General features: G+C 29.3%; 1 protein-coding gene across 1 annotated transcript; it reads left to right on the top strand.

Moving 5' to 3' along the window:
* The first annotated feature begins 219 nt into the window (after positions 1 to 219).
* Positions 220 to 22,425, top strand: LOC107450772 (neprilysin-21). The gene is made up of 13 exons (XM_043042560.2): positions 220 to 360; positions 2,196 to 2,308; positions 4,332 to 4,370; positions 4,493 to 4,558; positions 5,628 to 5,780; positions 7,690 to 7,770; positions 8,218 to 8,429; positions 10,820 to 10,984; positions 12,554 to 12,745; positions 14,803 to 14,939; positions 18,086 to 18,326; positions 21,306 to 21,404; positions 22,378 to 22,425. The coding sequence occupies exons 2-13, from the start codon at positions 2,197 to 2,199 to the stop codon at positions 22,423 to 22,425; spliced, it is 1,545 nt and encodes a 514-aa protein (XP_042898494.1). The 5' UTR covers positions 220 to 360; position 2,196.
* Positions 22,426 to 22,638: the final 213 nt, after the last annotated feature.

The following is a 22,638-nucleotide window of genomic DNA, read 5'->3' as shown; positions in this document are numbered from 1 at the left end:
GACTGGCTTAGTCAATTTTTTTTATTTATTAATTTATTTTATTGCTAGCATTATAATCGGTTGAAATTAGCGGACTGAATTGGTGAAAATCACGGACGTCGAATGTTCCAAAACATTATATAAAAAAAAATTCTTCTGATATTCGAGCTCTGATATTGGATTCCGCATGCTTAAAAAATTAACATATTAGTTTTCAATCAAGCAGGTGGAATGTTTCAAAAGGAAAGCGTAATATGTTTTGTTTTGATTCAATTTACTTCTTACACACTGATAAGCTTGTCTATATTTTTTTAAGATGAAAATGTTGATAGAAACTTTTGTTGAATGAAAAATATTTGGTTGAATATCTTGAAAATCAATGTAAGAAACATTTTTTGTATTTTTATATGTTACGAATCAGTTTTACCATTTTGTTCTTGCTAAATAATAATTTCAAAATATTCGAAGTTTGCCAGAGACGTACGCACGACATGCAAAGTTTCACTCAATTTATTTACTATATTTAACAAAAATATTGATAAAATATTTTTTTTAAAAAAAGAATAATAATAATAAATAATTTTATCGTAGTAAAATAATTTGATTTCCTTTATTCTTGAAATTTTAGAGAAATTGCAAAGGTTTATTCGTTCAAATTGATTAAGATTAGTTAGATTAAAGAGCTTAAAAAATATAGAATTTTTAATGATCCGAATCTGAGTGGTTTAGTTTAAATAGTAAGTTACATGTTTTTGAAAATTGTTTGATTATTTTAAATAATTTCTTGGAAACTTTCAACATAAAAACAATGTTTTTTCAACAATCATACTCTAAAAAATATCATTCCAAAACTGAACTTAAATCCCGCTTTGAACAATAATATTGAGAAATTTTCTTTCAATATTAAAAAGTTTAAAATCGAACCACTTAATTAACAGCTCCAGTTAGAAATTCGATCAAGTAAAACCATAGTTTCGCTCAAATGTTCAGTTACCGTAATATGGTGATGAATTAATAATATTAATAATATTAATACAACTCTTCATCTTTTTCACACTACACTATGATTGAACTTTAACGGAAATATGGTCCACTTAAACACTACATTAAAGTTGTGGCCAATTTGCTAAAGGCTCAAAGTACCGATACTATTATAGTTCAACGTTGAAGTGTATCTTGCATCTGCTTTCAGGATGATTTAATTTCAACATTTAATATGGTTCGTATCAGCACCGCATTAAAGTAGCTTTAAATTTGTGCGATATTGCGGCGATAAGTAGAACAATATTAACGTACTTTTTAAATCGTGGTTCATCGTGGAGGGAAACATGTTGTTGTTGTTGTTCTCATCCCCATGACCAGCAGAGCTAGATCAGGTCCATGAGCTCGTTCACTTTAAGAAAGTCTAGCACTAACAGGGGAGCTTGAACCAGGTCCTGCCTGGTAAGTCCCAGACAAGATAAAATGTGGTCTGGGGAGGCCTGGGCAGCAGAACACTTAGTGCAGATTTCGAAGTGTTTATTACCGTCGGAGGGAAACATAGTTAAATTTAATGCTTCATTAAAGTTGAAACCAATTTGCGTATCTTGCATATGTTTCAGGATGATTTAATTTAAGCGTTTATTATTTGTTGAATTAGCACCATATTGAAGTAGCATCAAATTTGTTCGATAGAAAAATTGAACAGTATTTATTAACGTATTTCATAAACTTTAATACTTTTCACCGTGTTACATCTTGAACGAAAAATAGTTTAATACCTTTTGAAGTAGCAGGCCAATTTTCATCATAATATGACTCGAAGTACCGATATGACAGTTCAGAGTAAAATCAATTTTTCTGAGAGTGTATCTTGCATTCGAGTTTAAGATGGTTCAATTTGTACGGTTAATATGTTTCACATTTGCACCGGTCAATATGTTTCACATTTTAAAGTCGCTGCAAATTAGCAGAAACTAAATTTAATATGGATTTTTTTCATGTTCAATTTAGATTGTTCACAAATACATACTAAATATACCTTTTACAAATAGAGAGGTTGAACAATTCAACTTAATTTCCTCGTTCAACACCAGCGCCGAATAAAATGTTTATACATAAAATGTAACATCCGAAAAAAAATAAAAGCAGGGATTAAAAGCGCCATTGTTATAAAATATTCAATTAAGTTATTTACAAAAATAAAGTACTGAAAAATTACAATGTTTCGATTACAGCATGCCACGGTTTCAGAATGAAAGAACTATTCAGAGACGACTTTGGAAGAGTATGATTTTTATGACAATAATAGTATGCTCAATATTTCTGTACTCCAGTTTCATATATCAAGGTAAGTAAACACATGAATAAATATTATTTATGATATGTTAATTTAATGGCAAAATTTATGATTAGTTTTTACATACCTGAAAGAAAATTTTAGTTCCTAAATTTTTCCCAACATAAAATACAGAAAAATCATAACTGAATTTTAAAATCCAAAAATGACTGACTTTCTTTTAAGGCTGTTTTTCGAAATTTCCGTCGTAATATGAGAAAAGGTGTTTTTTTGCGAATAATATGCTATTTTTATAACTACTGTGAGTTAGCAACTTTTACTAATGAGTGTTAGGTCAAGTTTAGCCTATCTAAAGCCAGTGGCTGTCTACGTTTATTTTGAAAATGACGCAAAACGTCAATATGGAGAAGAACCATAGCTTTGTGAAAATGAAGCGTTTGTGATCTATTTTTTTAATAATTAAAATTTACTCCAATGCTGTATTATTTGGGCTCATAAAAGTTTGCCAAAACTGAGATTAAGTCAGTGATTTTAAAAATTTTCATCTAGGTGGGAAAATGTCGCCAACTTGACGATTTTTTAAAAAATTTAATAATATTTTAAATATTTAGGTTTGTCTGTTCTAAAGCTCAGATAATTCTTCAAGGCAAGATTATAAATATAATTTGAAACCATCGCATTGCTTTATGTGTAAGGCACTTAAACTATGGTTCTTTTTATTTTCCTTGGTGACAGAACTTAGAAAAACAGCGTTAATTACGTTGCTTAGAGTGAAACAAATGAATGAATGTTAGATTAAAAACTACTTTTTGAGCAAATATCAGTTTCCTGTGCATATCTATTGATTTACTTTTGAATATGTACTTCTATAATAATATGATCCGATCATTTGTCCGATAACTCAAATGCCAGACACTGTGGCGAAGAAAATGCATGAACTTTCTGCTCTTCACGTCACTTCAAGTGACGTCACCGTAATGTGATACTTAAATTCGATGATAGATGTAGCTTTATTAGCAGTGTTTAAAATTATTTTTATATGTAGGAAGTAAATTGAGGGGTTGATCTACCAGTGATTATTACAATTTAAGAAAACATACATTGCAGGATATATAAAGCTTTTTGATAATTGCTTTCGCCAAACTTTGTTAATTGTTGTTTCCACCGTCAACTGAATGACTAAGAATTTTATTTTATGCCGGCAAGAGGATTATAACCCATGATCTGTCAACCACTGAGGATATTTTACGTTAGCACTGTGGTTCGTGATATCTTTGAGCTGAATTTGTATCAACCAGCCACCGCTGGGATTCGAACCTGGGCTATCAGATAGGGGAACAAACACTCTATCCCCTTAGCCACCACGGTTCAAAAAAAAAATTTAAATTGTAGAATTGTCATCTGTTAATTGATTGACGAGAGATTTATATAAATTTTTAGTTACTATTTTTAAGTGAAAAACGTTAATTATCAGCCACTAACTAATTACCAAATTCAAAACACGAAATTATTTCTAAAAATAATTTTATTGAGACTCGCGCTACGTAGGTTTCAAAAAAAAATTTTTTTTTTCATTTTAGATTTCGTTAACGTATAAAATACTTAATTAACTAATTTTTCAAGATATAATTTAAATTATATTAGCATTTATTTAGTATAAAGATCTTCAATGTCTATGAATGTTTTTTTTTTCGATCGGACAAATAAGTTGTCTGGAAAACGAACCTATCGAAGAAATGAGTTATAAGGCAAACTAACCTGCCGGGCAAATAAGCTGTCAAGAAAACTGCATCAGGTGATTGTTTTATCGGACAGGTATACCAAACTTACATTAATAAATCAAGAAATTATTATTTTTTTCTTTTTAAAAATAGAATGGCATTTATCTAAATCTTTAAAAACGCTTATCTGCCAACTGAAATTAGAAGTATGTTTGAAATTGAATTATACGATTATTATTTTAGCTCTAAAAGCATTTTAAATAAATTTGGAAAATTACCATACGTCGTTGTTTTTTAGAATTGTCACTATAAATATTATAACAATGTTGATGAGCTATTTTTTTTAACTCTAGGTAGAAATAAGCTTTCAAATGAAGCCTACAGCCAAACAGGTAAAGTAAATATTAAATCATAAGCTTCTTTATTTTTATATTCTAGCAGTTTTAAATAACTCATATAACTAAATTTTTTTTAAAGTTTAAATTAATAGGAAATGTGATTTGAATTTTTACAGTTTCTAGCGTGTTGGCGCAAAGTCAGTGTCCCGAAAAATGTTTGACTAAAGAATGTATTCAAAATGGTAACTATTTTTAAACTCTTTTGATACAAAACACTGACTCACAGTACAGAACTAAAACAATTCAAAAACTAAATTAAGCAATTTTAACGTTCGTGAGTGTCATATTCGCACACTTTAAGTGAATATAACTTAGATAAGAAAAAATTAAACAGTTATAACAATTTAGTTTAAAATTATTTATATTATAAATTCCATCCGGTGTAATTCACACTAATTCAAATATTTTGTAACTTTAAGAAATTTAAATTTTTAAAAAAAATTTAAAAACTGGCTGATAGGAACGTAACATATTGTTTTTAATTTTCAAAATCTTTAGCCTTAGAAAAAAAAAGACTTCGATAATTGGTATTAAAGTATTATTCTAATCTGTAAAATTGGTAACTTTTATATTTACTATTAGTAGGATTCCTAACAAACATTACCCACTCTATTTTAACAAAGGAAAAGAAATATTTACTTGTACAAAGTCATTAAAAATATGTATTAAATATGTTTAATATTTAATATATATTTTAATAAATAAATTGAAAATGTAAAATGTATTTAACGTGTGCAAAATTTTACACAAAGTGAGAGTATCAAGAAATGTGAATAAAACTCGTCAATTACAACTTAAAATATGAAATTGGTAAATCTTCTTGCTTTGTAAAAAGTTGCGTACACAAAGAAACACATAGTTAGCTTTAGTAAATCTAGGTTCCGATTTTTATGAACTAATAAAAACTGGTCCAAGAATTACTAGAATTTTCAGATTCACTACTCATTCTATAGTTATATTATAATTTTGTATTTTAGCCCTAAATAAAATCAGGAGCATATTGCTTTAATTTAATTCATTGAATAGACTGATTAATGACAAAAACAATAAGCTCCCCGTAATGATCTTTTCTTATAGAAAATTCTACATTTATGTATAGTATCGATGAAATATGATTATTGATTTTAAGGAAAGTAAAAAAAAAGTATATATATATATATATATATACATNAAGTCCTGATTCTCTCAATATATATATATTCATGCAATTACATTAATACATATATTATTTTAAGTTAACGTTATTTTCAGCAAACTATTTTCTTGGATCCATTAATCCAGATGTAAATCCATGTGACAATTTTTATTCCTTTGCTTGTGGGAGTTACATTCAGAAAGTTGGAAAATCAGAAAACCACTCTGTTATTTCTGATATGAAACTGTCGATGAAAAATACTATTGCAGGTAATTTTTTTCTCTATTTTTAAGGGATTAAATGAGCTTTCTCTAAGATTTTAAAAATCTCAACTCGTAGCAGAACTTCCTCAGAGTTTTAATAAAATCCAGTGCTTAGTAGATATCCTTGAATTTTTAATGTAGACCAATGTTTAGTAGACTCCATCAATGCCATACATGGGAACGTTACTTTTAAAAAGTAACCAATAAAAGTGCAAGTACTTAAAGCAAAAGTAACGAGTGAAAAGTAAAATAGTTTGATTTGTAAAAGTGACGAGAAAAAAGTACAAGTACAAAACGAAAAAGTAACGATTTTATAGTATATTTCGAGGAAATTGAAAATTCGCAGTAACCATTAATTTCATTAAAAAAATGCAAGAAAAATACTTTTTCTTCATTTAAAATGCAGTAAATTTTATTTTAAATACATAAAATTTAAAACGTCGGAAAATGTTACGAAATTCGTTGAAATAATGAACGATGAAAATACCCAGAAACCAAAAAAGAAATCAAAATTCAATAAACAGTTTTAAATTATGTTAATTTCAAAACTACCAAATCTTTAGAAATTTTGTTTTAATTTAAGAATTCGTAGTAATAAAGTAATTTGATGAATGAATTCGATAACATTGTATTTTTTGTTTAAATAAATAGATAAAAAAGTAAAATAAATGTATTCATGCATAGATAACCCCTTGAACTTCCTTAAATTAATAATTATTTTTCATTTTCATGAAACTTAGAAGAAATTATTTTTGAGTTTTAAATAATGACGATTTTTAAATTTATCGTTAATTTTTCACTAATAAAAGACTAAGCACAGAAGTTTTATTTTTAAATTTTAATCGTATGATGAGCATAAATGTTCAAAAATGGGTATAAAATGAAAACAAAATATTGAAATTATTTGTTTTATTTATTAGAAAAAATAATTAAAATTTTTTTCGACGAAAGTCTTTAAAAAAATTTTTAAAAAATTAATGATTTCTTTTGACATTCTAGTTACAAACAATTATACCTATTTCCAAAAAACGTAACGAAAAAAAGAGTAAAAGTACTTAAATTAAAACGTAACAAAGTACAAGTAATAGTACGTATTTCTTACTTTTGTAAAAAGTATTGCCATGTAAAAATTTTTAAAAGTATTGCTCAGCGCTTTAATGAAGTTCAATGATTGCAAGGGAATTCTCGAAAATTACATTAAAGTTTCAGTTCATTTACTTTTAAATTAACAAAAAAATTTCTAGTTTTTGGGTATTCCTGGTAAAACTGCTTAGCTGTTCGCCTTCTAACAGAGAGGTCAAGTGTTCAAATCCCAGCTAGGATGATTAAATTTTATCTTTGATTTTCTTTTCTGAAAAGGTTGATAGTCATTTAATATTTTTTGTTCAATTTATAAATTTTTATATTTTAAATTAAATGAATTTTTTTAAAAAACAAATAGATATTTAATTTTTTAATTAAAATATATGGAATATTTAAAAAATGTAATTTATAATTTAAATAAAAATGTTGTAATTGTTTTTTTGAACTATCCATATATTTTTATTAAAAGGAAATATCTATTTTTTTTTGTTTTAAAACAGCTTTTAAAAAAAATTAATTAAAAAAACAACAATTCAAAAATTGAATAAAGCATAGTAAATAGTTACTTATCTTTTTAGAAAAAATAAATTGCGTAGAGACAAAATTTTATTCTCCTGGTTGGGAATGAACCTCGAACCTCTTCCGCAGAAAGCGAACAGCCTAACTGTTGCACCACTTTTATTCGTCAGCCTGTAAGTTTTTTAATTTAGAAGTAAATGAACTGAAATTTTAATGGCATATTTTCTCCTAGGGGCAGGTAAGTTGCCTAATTTGTGCCTAGTTTATTAACTATTTCAGAAGACTTTAAGAACTATTTTATTGACTATTTCAGATATGTTACAGAATGTGAATGGTTCTGCAAATAGTTCCGCGGAGAAGATGAAAACAGTGTTCGAATCCTGCATGAGTTTCAGTTAAGTTAAGATTTTTTTATAAGAACTTTCACTTCAATCAAATATTACAAACCTAAATTACAACAAATCTTCATATCAAACACATCTTTTTTTTAATGTCATTGTATCTTACATCATTTCATTACACATGCATATACCTGAAAAAACGCAAAACACTTCGATATTAACTTTAATAAAAAAAACAGATTTTTTTTTTTAAAAAACAGAAATTATATTCTACTGTATTTAAAAAATTATTTTTTTAAAAATATTTAAAAATATTTTTTATTAAAAAATAAAACAAAAATTACTTTTTAAATTTAAAAAAAATTAATTTTCCAGTTAAAAAATTAAATATATTCACAAAATGATTTTCTATATCATTTATTTAATTCTGCAAATTAAATGTGCTTTTTTAATAAAGTGTTCGTGCTCATTTGGTATTAAATTCTCTTTATACATTTCAGCTGCATCTGAAATCAATGCAATGCAAACGATATCGGAGTTTTTGAATCGTCTTGGGCTAGGAGATTGGCCTCATTTACCTGACGATTTCTATTTCAACTCGCCAACATTAGAAGAAACGTTGGCTATTTTGGAAGCACATGACGAATACGCTTTCCTCATTTTTCAAGCGCAAAGAAAATCGGAAAGTCCTGATTCTCTCAGTTTATTGCACGTGTGTAGAAATGATCATATCTCATAAAATATTGCATACTAATATTATAATATAAACAATAATAATATATATGTATTTCCAGCTGGAAAATACGACTTGGTACAACAATTCTACTTACAAATTCTAGCAGATCAGCTTCTAGAACGTTTTGGTAATCGGTAGCCTTCATGCGACCTGAGAGAGAGGCTAGATTAAGTCCACCACCATGGATGAAATCACATACTGTGCCTCCACCTTGCTCTGTAACAGAGAGGAAATCTTCTTTTCTCATATCATTGTAATAGCACAGACAGTCTGCGTCATGTTAATTCTTTTATTGTCTACTCTCCTTTGCTAGTGGGCAGCTTTCAACGTTTTCCACTGCTAAATTTTTTTATATCGCAAATTTCTTGTCGGATATGTGAATTGAAACAGTACATGAGAGAAATAAGCAGAAAATTTTCTCCGAATAAACAGAAATGTGAAGGCTCATAAAGGCTATAGGAAGGCTTCGGCTATGTTGATAAACTAACCTCTCTTCCTAAACGCATGAGGATTACCACTCATCAAAAAGTGCTAGTAGCTCATTTACCGGCATTTGAACATTTTTCTTAACTGTGTAGCCAAGTTGGATTTTCCAGCAAGAGAATGCCTACATTTACGTTGCCAAATCTTTGATGCAATGGTTTTTGGATAATAGGGTACATGTCATAATCTCAAGCTCAAGCAATCATCCCCCTCCTGATATCAAGCAACAATAAAACATGAAAGGCTAATTCTCAGTAATGCTGTATGTTGTTCCCTTCAAGAAAAAAAACAGCCTCCGTCTGTGGTAGAATTAAAAACTGCCATTATTGAAACTTGACACAACATTAATGCTACTGTCCTCCTGGGCTTGGTACATGGCATGCAACATCACATATTTTAAATCATATAAGAATATGGCAGATATTTTCAAAAGTGGCTTAATTTCGGTGGGACAATTTTATCCTTCCTTTTTTTTTTACCCATTCGATTTCTCCCTGTTCAAGTGAAGCAAGAAGCTAGTTACTTTATATAAATACTTGTTTAGATGTTAACTTACTTAATATATATCTTTGATTCCCATTGAATTTATTTGTGTCCAGTTATAGCACAAAATCAATGTGGCTTTATTTAAACAGGACACACTGTAGGAAGGTCCCTATCTTCTTTGTTAATAATTTGTTAAGCTTTAATAAAGTTTTTCTTTTTTACCTAACTTAAATATTGATTTGAAAACTATATTGTGCGTACTTTTTTAACTTCATGTTTGACAAAGGTTAAAAATGTATATTTGGAGAAATTATTGCGGAATATTGTTTGCTTGTTGTCACGTTTTTAACTAAATCTGTTAAAAATTCAAGACGTTACCTAGCTTGCTATTCATTCATGGAGATGCAAGAGCTATGCATTATCAACCACGATTGAGAAAGCCGATAGTTGAAAAAAAGACATAACCTAAGCAGGCATTGATTTACTATTAATGCCTTAACTATTTTACACATAGTTTTTTTTTACATATAATACATTTTACATATAAAACAACAAAAATACTTTAAATACATAATGGATAAAACATTATTTTAACAACTTGCACAATTGGGGTTTATTACCAGCTGTTTCCACATAGGCTGTGTAAACCTAGACACTGCTTTTATACACTGTTCGAATTTTCATTTTGATTTTAAGGTGAAATAACCGGTAGCAATCTGCCCATCCGATTAACCTTGAAGTTTATGGCTAAGAACATTTCTTTGCCTTCATGGTTTTGAAACCGTTTACAACTGGTACGGTTAAACGACCGTGAATACAAAACTATTCGGTTTTGTAACCATTTACAACTAGCATCGTTACTAAACCATAAAAACAAAGATTGAACGGCTATTGGAGCTCTGTGGGTGTTGCGCCATTTATGCGGGAATGATATTTTCGTATTCTAATAGTCACTGAAGAGTGTAGGATACTGGGAACTTGTATTGAAAGAATGGAAGAAATATTGTGTCATCAACGCTGGGATTCAAATCCATGGTCAGCCGGTCATGAGATTGCCCGATTAACCCTTCCAGCTACAGTATATACATAGCTGCGCAAAACAAAATGGCTTCGTAAGCTGGGCCTAATTGGCGCGGAAAGAATTCTGATTATTAAACCGTATGAGGTAAAAACAATTAAAAAAACGTTTATTTCCTTCACAATTTATAGTTTTAGTATTGTCTTTTTTACGGTTTAACTATGTTTTTATGGTTGTTTAACTGTTAATAACAATTAAATAAATTGCTATTTAACTGTTATTGCAGCGAAATTTCTACCAGTGTTGTTTTTAGCTCTCTCTTTTTTTCAAGAGCCGGGTTTTGTTGTATTTGAAATAATATTGAAATTTTTAATTTTAGGTCAGTGTTAAAGGTAACAGCGAAAGTAATAGCTCATATATTGATGGTTATGAAGATATTGTCAAGAAAACATTGCGTTACCATAAAATGAATGAAAATAAAATCAGTGAAGAATGGGAAAGCTTCAAAACCATTGAGAAGGATATTTATGATGCCTCGCTAGCGGTTTCTATATTTTTTTTTATATCAACGAAATCAAATTTTAAAAACAATTAAGAGTTAAAAAACATTATTGTTCATAAAATATGCGGGATTGGCTAGATAAAAATAGTCTAGAAACAGATATTTTCAAGTATAAACTAGAAAAATGTACAAATCCTAGTTGTGGGAAAAGGCGATAAGACTAAACGTTACTGTTGCTAGATTTAATTAACTATTTGCACTTAAGGAAACGATATTCTGCTTTGTAATGCATGAAACTTACAAGTAGTACAATAAATTGATAATTTTTTTTTCAATCCCATTTTGCATTATCTGAATGAAACTATATATCTGAAGGAACTGTAATATTTTTATTTTTTATTTTTACGATGCTAAATTTTTTTGTTATCTAATTATTTAGTAATTTAAATTGAAACGATAAAAATACATTCTTTGCTTTATATCAAGACCTTATTTAAATAATGCGTCAACTCCATTATTGAGATAAAAGCCTTACTTTCTTTTTTCATATAAGTCATTCCAGCTATATTTTAAAACTAAAACACCTCCAGCTTATTTCTATTGCACAAACAGAACCATAAATCAAAAAAAGAAAAAAAAAATAAGGAAAAGCTGACATTGAATTTCAAAATGAGCGAAAATGAGTTGTCCCAACGTTCAAATAAGACCTTCACATTATTTTAAACTGAATATACTTGCTCACAATGAATTTCAACCAACACCTGATTATATTTTAATTTCTGCGGATGTGGGATTCGTATCGACCAGCCATTGCAGGGACTCAAACCTGTGTCACCTCATTAGGAGACGAACGCTCTCGACTCGCTGTCCTTGATTATAATTTTATTAGTATTTCTTCGATAAATCAATGCAAAAAACTAAAGATTGAAACTTAGCAATCCTCTCTGAATGCATCTCATGAGACCCATGTGGGGCGTAGTCTAGGATTAAATCCTCTCAGTGTGCTTCAACAACCAAATAATTAAATGATGATCAGGAAAATAAATAAAAGGAACCAGCTCATAAATATGAGATTCTCTAAACAAAGTACAGATTGGTGGTTAGAGAAAGATTTTAAGTAATTCCATCAATTAAAATATAATATTCAGATCACGTAGAGAAAGACTATAAAAAAACGCACATATAATTTGTAAAAATATGGCATCAATCCGTGAATCTAAACCGGCAACGCTTGCGTCTATCAGTTAAAACTAGGTGCTAGGCGCCGACAGAAATTAAAATATTATTAGGTGGTGGTCGGAAAGTTAAAAATGAAGTAAATGCGTTGTGAGCAAGTATATTCAGTTTAGAATAATATGAAGGTCTTATTTGGACACTGGGCCAACTCATCTTTGTTCATCTTGAAATTCAGTGTCTACTTTTCCTAATTTTGTTCGGTTTGTGATTTATAAAAGATAATTTATAAAATGATGATTTATGAAAAATAATTTGAAAATTTGTTCTTTAATTTAGCAATAACAAATTTAAAAATGTAAATTTTTGATTTAAAAAAATCTTTTTTTTTAATTGAGTCAATAGCAGCTTTACAATATTTAAAAATTCTATTTTTAGAATAAATTGTTCTTCGATGTCTACGGTGTTGAAAATAAAAATGCAAGTACGACTGAAAGTGCAGTGAATGATACTACAGCTTCTCAAATTGCTGTAAATAAAGTTAAGGAGGCTGAAAAAAACCTTACAGATTACGGACGCAATTACGAGCCTAAACTGTGGGGGTGTGCAGAGACAGAAAGCGATAACGTCGTAAGTAGAAATGTTCATGCGTTAATATATTATGTTAAGTTATCAAATTTCACGTTTGTTAGCAAGTATGGAGATCTATTGTGTTAGACTACTTTTGATACTACTATTTGAGTTATAATTTGAGTCTACGTTCTACTTATTAAAACTTTACGAAATTTGGCGTATAGGGATGGACTTAGGGCAAAAATTTCTGCAATAAAAAAATAGTTCAAATTTTGACTACCAGATGGGGATTTTTCAAAACTTCTTTACGTAATTTGTTCAAATATATAAAGAGACTTGAAGTTTGCAGTTAAAGCCAGAAAATTATTCCACGTGACTTTGCCATCGCTACTTATGACCTTACTGAGGAAAGAAGCTTTACTGGTAAAGCTGTTTTATTAATTTCTTGGCTTCATTAGTTGCTTAATAGCTTTATTAATTGCTGAGCTGCCCTCCGTGGATATCTTCGTTTAAAGGTATTGCGAAAAACTCATATCGAAGAGCGTCCAGTTACCAGCTTACTCGTGTCGAAGAGCGTCCAGTCACCAGCTTACTCATATCGAAGAGCGTCCAGTCACCAGCTTACTCATATCGAAGAGCGTCCAGTTACCAGCTTACTCGTGTCGAAGAGCGTCCAGTTCCAGTCATTCTTCAGCAAGTGGTGGATTGGAGGCACGCGAGTTACCGATTCCGTGGTCAGCAGTACGAAGAATCTGCGATCCACTTTAAAGTGGTGTCCGTATAATATCCACGTGATGCAAATTCTGCTACCTAAAGAGCTCAAAACATGCTCTGAATATTTGCATGCTGATTTTTGGCGAGAATGAAGGTTGATGATGCTTGGCGAATTCTATGGTCAGATGATCCTCACTTTATTTTGGGTGGAGCTGTGAATAATCAAAAGTGCCACATGCGTGTTGTTTCACCTCCTGATGTCCTGTGCCTACAACCACTGCATTTTGATTACGTGACTGTATTGTGTGGATTTAAGGCTGATTTTATCCTCGGATCATTTTCCTTCAAAATTCTAACTTCTCAATTTCCTACAACTACTCTGTCTCAAGTGCGTGGTTCAGTGAATTCTTTCGACAGCAGGGCTTTACATGAACTGCAATGTTTTCATGCCATTGTCTTGATGAAAGGGGGAACAATTCCCTACTTTGGGCTCTAATTTATAAAACTGCTTCGTACTAACTTTAGCGATTCCGGATCCAGAGATTTTCCGGATGCCTCGCCTCCTCTCGGTCATCTGACTAAAATCCCAATGATTTCTGCTGGTGGGGATCATCAAAATATTTAAGAAGGAGGAATTAAGACTTTCCCGAGTTGGAAACCTGCACACTATGTTGTTGAATTCTCTCGAGAGTTTCTTCACTCTACCATTGAACTTGCTATTATGAGATTTTACCACGTCAATTATGTCAATGGAGTACACGTTAAGCACATTCTGCAACTGAATAAATTTTAATGATTTAGATGAATCTGACGGAGCCACCATTCCCCCTAGTTATCAAAATTAGAACCATTTCTATTGCAGATATCGTTTTCGCATAGTCTATATTATAAATAAACAGAATATCATCAAAATTCAATAAGTGAAACTGGATTCTGGAAGGGACTGAATAGGATCACTTCAATTGCAACCATTCTGTATCATAAATAAGGAAACTAAAAAAAAAAACGATTAAATTCGTTAATCTTTAGAGAAAAAACGTTAAGGTAATAGTGAAAAACACTTTTTTTTATCTTAATATTCTAAAAAAGTTGCATAGAAGAAGAAAAAAATTATTCCAGTATTTCCTTTCTCTCGATTTTTTTAACCATTCACACAGAGCCCTTAAAATTTAAAATCCCAGAATTAAAGTATTGTTGGCGTTTTTTGTTTTGCTTTTAAGTTACAAAATGTTTGACGGCAAAAACACTCAAAGAGCATAGTTGGAGAAACTAGATTAACAACAGTAAAACAATATTAAGCGTTAGCAACATTTTCCATTTGCTGTTTTCATTTTACTGTTGCAAGTTCTTTTGTAATAAAATGGATAACTTTGCGTTTTACGCATTTTACTCTTTTTCAGACATTTATTTGCAACATTTTAAAATTCTTTATAACTCATACTGGATTAGAAAATGAGTTTACAAAAAAGTTCGTGTTAGTTCAAGAAGCAGACGAAGTTTTTGGACTTTATTCGATCTTAAAGAATTATACACATAGGTAAGTCGATTGTACAATGCAAAAAATATATATATATTTTTTACGATTATGGATTTTATTGTATTTTATAATTATCGGGTTTTGTAAAAATTTTATTTGCATATTGATAAATAAATTATTATATTGTAATTATTAATTTATCGTTGATGTAATTATAAATTAATGCTGATTTGGAACAAAGCAGTTGTTAATTTAATTTCAAATTTAAGTATTTTGTCACATAAAATGTGAGAAAAACTTCCTAATCTTCCCATGTTTACCATGTACAATACAATATTTATCAAAAACACTGAATTAAATAATTTTATTTAGGACGAGTACGATTTAAAATCCATACAAAATTTTAAAACTTACAAATTTTAAAAATTAACACTCTAATTTTAAATGTAATAAACAAGTTTTACCTTAAAATTAATAAAAGTTATTTTGAACAAAGACTTCCGCTTTGTTTTTCTTAAGTATTTTTAAATATTGAAAAACTTAAGAAATTTTAATTTTTTTTTAACGATTCCTAAATTAAGCTGATATATTTTGTCTCTCTATCATTTAAGTGAGTTATAAAATGAAATTTTAAAATGTTTTAAAAATTTTGGGAAATAAATTAACGAAAAAGAAAAAGGTTTTGAAATGTATTGTTCTAAAGTTGAAAAACAAAATTAAAACTTGTCATGAAGCAGGAACTTCCCAACATTTCATGTTTAATACGGGGAAAAAATTAAATTAAGTCTTATCTCGCTTTCTTATTGAGGTAAAAATATTATATTTTCACTATTTGAAAACGAATTATGGACATTATTTATGGATTAAAATCAAATCTAAAAGCGTTTTTATTAGAATAACAGTAAATAATGATTATATTATTTTGCTAATTATATAACCACTTCAAACTTTTGAGTGAGACACTTCCATAAGTTAAAAAAAAAAAAATTTGAAAATGACTTCATTTTTAATAATACGATAATCAAAGAAATCATAAGACATTTTTTTTAAATATCTTTTTCCCATTTTTTTGCATTTCCTTTTTTTTCATTTATTAATTTCGATCAAAATAAATGAAAAAAATATTGCATAAAGCATTTTAATAATTTATGGTTATGAAATATAAAGCGAAACACCGGTATCTTTTTCTGTGTTAATGGTAAAATGTTCAAATACGGCTCAATTCCAAACAATAATTGCATTTATTTGCAGTTATTTAGATCTAAGCGAAACAGTTATTCATCATCAAAATTTCTTTAATGTACAAAATCAATTTGATACATTTTTAAATATGAATGAAAAAAGAATTCAAATTACTTTTTTTGTATTTTATATTTTAGTAGAAATATAATCCCAATAATCTTACTGATTTTTTTTAGTATTTGTTAAGCTGTTTTTTAATAATTAAAAGCTACCAAAATAAATTTCTGCTTGTAATTGAAGAGTGAAAGAAAATATATAAAAGATACACCACAAAATATATAAGAGAGACGAGAGATCTGCGTCAAGGCTTAGTAGATGAAAAGTTAACCAAACTATGAATTTCATTCACGTTTTCACTTTTAGTATTTAACCCCTTGACATACGAAGACGTCTGAGGGACGTAATTTGTTTCTTATGTCAAAACAATAATTGACGTGTCTCACACGTCTTCAACATAGAGATGCCAACTTGCTTCGAACAACAACAAAATATTTTAAAGTGGTAGTTTATCAATTGTGAGTCTTGGTTTAATAAATTCAATTTAGTAGATTTTTATCCACCCCTATTCGTAGGCTTATATAATTCACCACTTTATAGTAGTTATATCATGCTATGCCTTTTAAAAAGCAAGCAAAAATAGTCAAATATAGGCAAAATCTAGTTTGTAGTTATTTACCATTTTTTTAAAATTATTTTGGCATGTTAGAAGCAGTTGGCATCTCTGTCAACATTCCGTTGCGAGATATTGTCTACAGTGCAATCAAAGATTATGTGGTGTGATCATCGTACTTGATTCGAGAAGTTCATGCTCTGGCGAACCTGAAAATTTCAACATACGCTCAAAGTATTTTTCGTAATCTCTTTGAACTGAACTGAGGTTCAAGAAATAAAATGTGATCATCGTAAGACTTCGTTACCATCGAAACCATCGTGATACCTTGTTCTTTTCTTTACTTTTCTCTTTTCGTAATCTGCTTTACGTTTTTCTTCAGTTATTACTTACTCGATTATTCTTGAATGTTTTTAATTTTGTTGTTAAGCTTTTATTAAAGTTATGTTTAAATTTAGAATTTCTCCTTTTTGTTATCTTTGGCGGCAGACTTAACTAAAAATGCAGACTTATAATAAACGCAACCGATTTCTCGCCAAAGATAAGTGGTGACCCGGACGCGATTTGAACACGCAGTTACTCCCACTTCGCTAAATAACTTGACGGTAACGCCTACTTCGTTGGATGATCCACATTGAACAGTTGACTTGCTACTTGTGACTGCGACATTATCCACCTCCCACGCTGTTGCTGCTCAGTCTCGTCTCGATTAAACACAACGTCTGCCTGCATACACTCGACTGCTAATGGCAACACAGGAGCGACTACGACTGCGAAGTTAATACACCTCTCACATTCAGCACTCAAAAACCCGGTGATCTTAATTCCGGCTCTCCCGGTCTTTCACAAGTACAGCAACTAGTGAGATCCGTTCATCGAATTCTATCCCTGATAAAATTCTGGTGGGGGAGTATTGTGGCGTAACTACCACTACGAAAATTAAACATCAATTCACTGGTATATAAGACATGCTAACTTGATTCAATCACGAGGTACCTTTTGATAGATGAAGGTTGGCATTGTCGATAACTCCGCCCCCACAATCATTTCTATATCAAGAAATGATATGCCAAAGGGTTAAGCATAGAAAAACTTAACCTAACTCCATTTTCCATTCATGCTGTTCCATTTTTATCATTATTGTTAACATAAAAAAATATGTTATTAACAATAACTTATTCTTACACAACTTAAAAGCAATTTTGATAAAATTCTCTATTCTTCAAGAAGTGTTTAAGTATAAAATAATTTCCCTCTTTAAACATAGATCATATTTTTCATTTATTTTGTACATATTTTACAGTATCTTTTAAATTTTATTGAAAAATACTTAAACCTTCATCATCATCTTTAGATCTATAGCGAACTTCTTAGCTCTACGATTCTTCATTAGACACATGAAGGAAATGAACGTATATTTCCGTTCGATGAAATATCATGTTATTAAAGATGGTAGCCTAGGTTACAGCCATTTTTTTGCCCGTCATCCTCAAAATAAGAGAGAACATTGCGCATCCTGGATGGCTGTAGCCATGTCCGAACCATTGGCCTTGCTATATATTTCGGACATCATGCCTCTTGAAGTAAGAGAAGACGTGAGTAATTCATTTTTTACTAATTCTTTTAAGTTGGAAAAAGGAGCTACAGTATACTCTCGATGTCTCGAACTTCAATTTATCAAAACCCAAATCAAAATTTTTGATGGTTTTGCATTGAAGGACCAACATAATCTTGATAGAAACCATCAATAAATCCATCATGAACCATTGTATTTTTTGATGGTAACCAACATAAGTAACCATCACCTCAATTAAGGAATTCGGACTGATTTATGATAATTCAACATAAGAATAGCAACGTGTTTTGATGGTTTGTTCATGTCAAACCATCAGAAATTTCCATCATAGTTTCTTAGAAATTAAATGCTAGAACGATCATGAACCACCAGTTAGAAAAAAACCAAATTGTTTTGATGGTATATTGCTGAGAATCAACAAAAATTCCCATTAAATCATCATGGAAATGTAAAGTTGGAACCATTATGGACCATCATGGATCATCATGGATTATTGGTCCATGAGACTCAAACTTCTTCTGATGGTTAACCATAGTAGTATTAAAGTAGCATTTTTCATCTTGGATTGCTGGAAGTTTGTTGGTATATAAGAAACCATAAATGCTAATGGGAAATGCTAAATGATGGTAACCATCCAATGATGTTGAACCATCATGAATCACACTGAAACAGACATAAACCATCAAAATGATTTGATGGGACCATCAAGAAACATACCTTTGTTTTATAAACCTTGTTTTGTCAAAAAAATATTTTTTCCCTTGGCATTATGTATCTACCTAATGTTAATTTGAATTCCTATGTCGAAGGGTTTCTTCTCAAAACTTTGCTATGTTGAATTTTTTTCGAAATAAAAGATGAAGTTTTTCGGAACAGTCATAATGTAAGTTCATTCTAAAACAATTATTTTCTAATGAATGCATAATTGTTCTTGTCTTACTTTTAAAAATAAAATTAGAAATACATACCTATTTAATTGTAGTTATTCTTATGTTTCATGACTACTTTTTAGAATAATATTTTCGAATATATTTTTTAACTCTTCAGAACATATTTCGTTCTGAACTTGTTTTCTCAAAAATCGCTATCTCGAATTTTTTTTTATCGTCTCTTCAACTTTGAGCTATCGAAGAGTATGCTGTATTAATGCACAATTTCATTCTTATTTTTCTTTCTATCCAATATTTTGAAAACAATTTGTTTCCAGCATTTAAGAATGTAATTCCTGAAACATCCCGCTGTGGGCCTGAGTCCATTTGAGTCCATCGGTAAGATGATGGCAATGCAATCAGCATTACGCAATAGCCAACTTACTTACCAAACATTCCAGAATTCTCAATCTGAAGATGAGAAAGCTTCAAGCTGCTACCGGAGATCGAACTCCAGAACCTAATTAAAAGCCACTCAGCGCTTTCACTACTTTGTGGCTCTTCCAGCATTTAACCTGCGACTTCCAAACATTTCACCTCCAATAAATAGTTAGAGTTCATAACATAACTATCATGCTTAATAATATTTCATATTTATTACACTATTAGTAAGCTCAGTAGCAGAAAACCATCAATTTTACTTCAAAAATACGTATAGTTCCGGTTAAATTTTACAAAGCATTCCTTAAACTTGCGTAGAACTGAAACATCAAATTATAAATAATTATACGTCAATAATATGTCAAAATGTACATAAGTTGGAACGCCAAATTATACAGAAAAGTGATTATCTAAAAAGCAGAAATTTGCGTAAATAAATTCAAACAGAAATTTAAATGATAAATTTGCTTCGTCAATATAACGTTAAGTACACAGAATCGTTTTTACTACATCTAAATAGTAAATATTATTTCGTTAATCGTTCGCAAAATATACGAAAACAATCTTACCGAATGGTAGTTGATAAAATCCATTCCGTTAATATTACGCAAAATATACCAAAGCTTTTTTTTTTCATTTTTTCCATATTACGTAAAATTTACGTATAAAGCGCATTGATTTTACCTATTTCCCCAAAATTTGCGTTTAATTTACGAATCATGGAAAAGTGTATATTTATAGCACTATTAATAGAGGATGTACTTATTAATAGACCATTAATTCTCAAACCATTTATTAGGTACTTAACTGTTCCTTATAATTTGCTCAAACACACAATTGCAACTTTTATTTCTTAGTCTTGAATGTTGCATTACTTAATTTGACACACATCTATGCATCAAATTCAGTTAAAAATAATAGTTGTAATGTGGGGATTGATTAAAAATTAGTCTATTTCATACAGATGAATGAATGCATTCATTCATATATGAATGTATTTATTTATTTACTTTGTTTTAATTAAATACGTGGTTACACCTTATCATGCTATTACAAAGACTATAAGTACTGTTCTCTCATTTGAATTTGTGAACAATATCTCCTACGAAATAAAATTCGTGACTTATTGTTAAAGGATATGCTACACGCTCAGAAAATATCTGAAACTTTATAATAGAACCAGAATTTTATAAAAGTGTTTGAACAATAAAGATTTAGTCAAAATATTATATTGAGGTGGTTAAGTATTGATTACTGTTTGATAAAATGAATTTTGTTCTGAAGAAAAAACCAGTAAATTCTGATTGAAGATTTTGTTTTATTTTATTTTTGTAATAATACAAAACATGGAGAGTATAAATAAAATACATTTCATAACACGTCAAATCACTGCCTTAATTCAGGCAAAAATGGTCGTACCAAATATTAATGAAAGGTCATAAAACAGAAGAATATAAATTAAGCATGTTTGAAAAATTAGGAAATTTTAATTCTGCAACATCATTAAAATAGAGGAGAAAAATTATTATAATAATTTGGCTAGTTATTAGAGCATTTTTGAAACTACATAAATTATTGAAATTATACTCAAGTGAAAAAAAAAAATTTTTTTCTTACTTTGAAATGTTGTTTTTTAAATTTACTTTACTGATATTAGTTTTAAGAATACATTTTCTTCCTTATTTCAGATAAATGATATGTTTAAAAACTTCCTAATTAAAGCAGGAAATTATACTGTAGAGCAAGAATGGATTGATAATTCAACAAAACGAGCATTTCATGAACTGGTAAACAAAATACACCATTTTAAATTTCCACATTAAAAAGATTAAAGTTAAAATATAGCTCAAAAGGGATTAAAAGAAGAGAGAAAACGAAAAAAAGTGAGATAAATAATAAGTTTTATTTATTGCGCATAAGCTGTAAGTATATAGAACTCAAAAAATAAGTTAAAATAATATAAGTAAATTTAATAAAACTTATTATTTTTCTTAATTTTCTTCGTTTTTCTCTGCTTATTAACAGTCATTGTATGCTCCAAAACAATTTTTTTTTGTCTAAAAATTATTACAATCTCAAAATAACAAACTTTCCTTTTTGCATAACTTTTCCTTCAATGATCGGATTTTTAGATACTTTACTTATACTTCGTAAACAACCCGTCCCGGTATTGATAGTTTTCAAACTAAGACTTGTTAACCCAACTAACTCATCATCTTTATGCTGGTAGGAGACCAATCTACTGTCATGCAGCTAAGGTTTTGTTTTAAGAGATATAATCCATTATTACTGACGCGACAGCTCGGAGTGGGTCCTGGCCTTTTCTAGGATTCTTTTCTAATCTGATAATTATTGTCCCTATTCCTTGATAATTAATGATATTGATTGAAAGTGGACTTTAAATATTAATTATACTTACTCATGTACAAGTGTATCAGTAACAATAAAATTAAAAGATACAAAGATACTAACACTAGAAATTAATATAGATACTAAATTTTGCATAAGTTAAGAAGACAACTACCTAAGATATTTTAATTAATTCAGGCGGCTAAGTTGCAAAATCAAAGGAATATATATATATATATATATATTGTTTTAAATAAATTGTACAATTAATTAGGTGGTCATTATAAGTGGGTATTAAGAAGGTGGTCATTATAAGTGGTGGATCAAGTTTTGCGACATCCTCATAAATTGAAAGCGAATATTGAATTCAGGTAAAATTCTTTTTAAAAATTTTTTGCATCTCCTCTTCAGCATAAAATACTTGACAAAATGGAGATACACAACACTGCTCTTATATAAATTAATTTGTCCCACTAAATTTTATTTCAATACAAAAAATATTTGTTATTCTATCAATAAAATCATTATTGCATTGCAAATTTAAATTCCCAAGCAAGTAATATAATAAGTAAGCTTTCATTTGGGCAAATATTTTTTGCAGGAACTTCCTTTAAGAAGTTTATTTTAACAAAAAACCAGGATAATCTTGATTACATCAAAAAAATTGGAGAA

This window comes from Parasteatoda tepidariorum, chromosome 8 (genome assembly GCF_043381705.1).
Source record: "Parasteatoda tepidariorum isolate YZ-2023 chromosome 8, CAS_Ptep_4.0, whole genome shotgun sequence".
In the NCBI taxonomy this organism is placed as follows: Eukaryota; Metazoa; Arthropoda; class Arachnida; order Araneae; family Theridiidae; genus Parasteatoda; species Parasteatoda tepidariorum.
Note: the sequence above shows the minus strand (reverse complement) of the source record. Positions and strands in the feature narration are given on the sequence as shown.

Coding starts and splice junctions, on each gene's coding strand:
- LOC107450772 (XM_043042560.2), top strand. CDS start 2,197: ATGCCACGGTTTCAGAATGAAAGAACTATTCAGAGACGACTTTGGAAG. Junction 4,371..4,492: donor TGAAGCCTACAGCCAAACAG/GTAAAGTAAATA, acceptor GAATTTTTACAG/TTTCTAGCGTGTTGGCGCAA. Junction 5,781..7,689: donor GATGAAAAATACTATTGCAG/GTAATTTTTTTC, acceptor TGACTATTTCAG/ATATGTTACAGAATGTGAAT.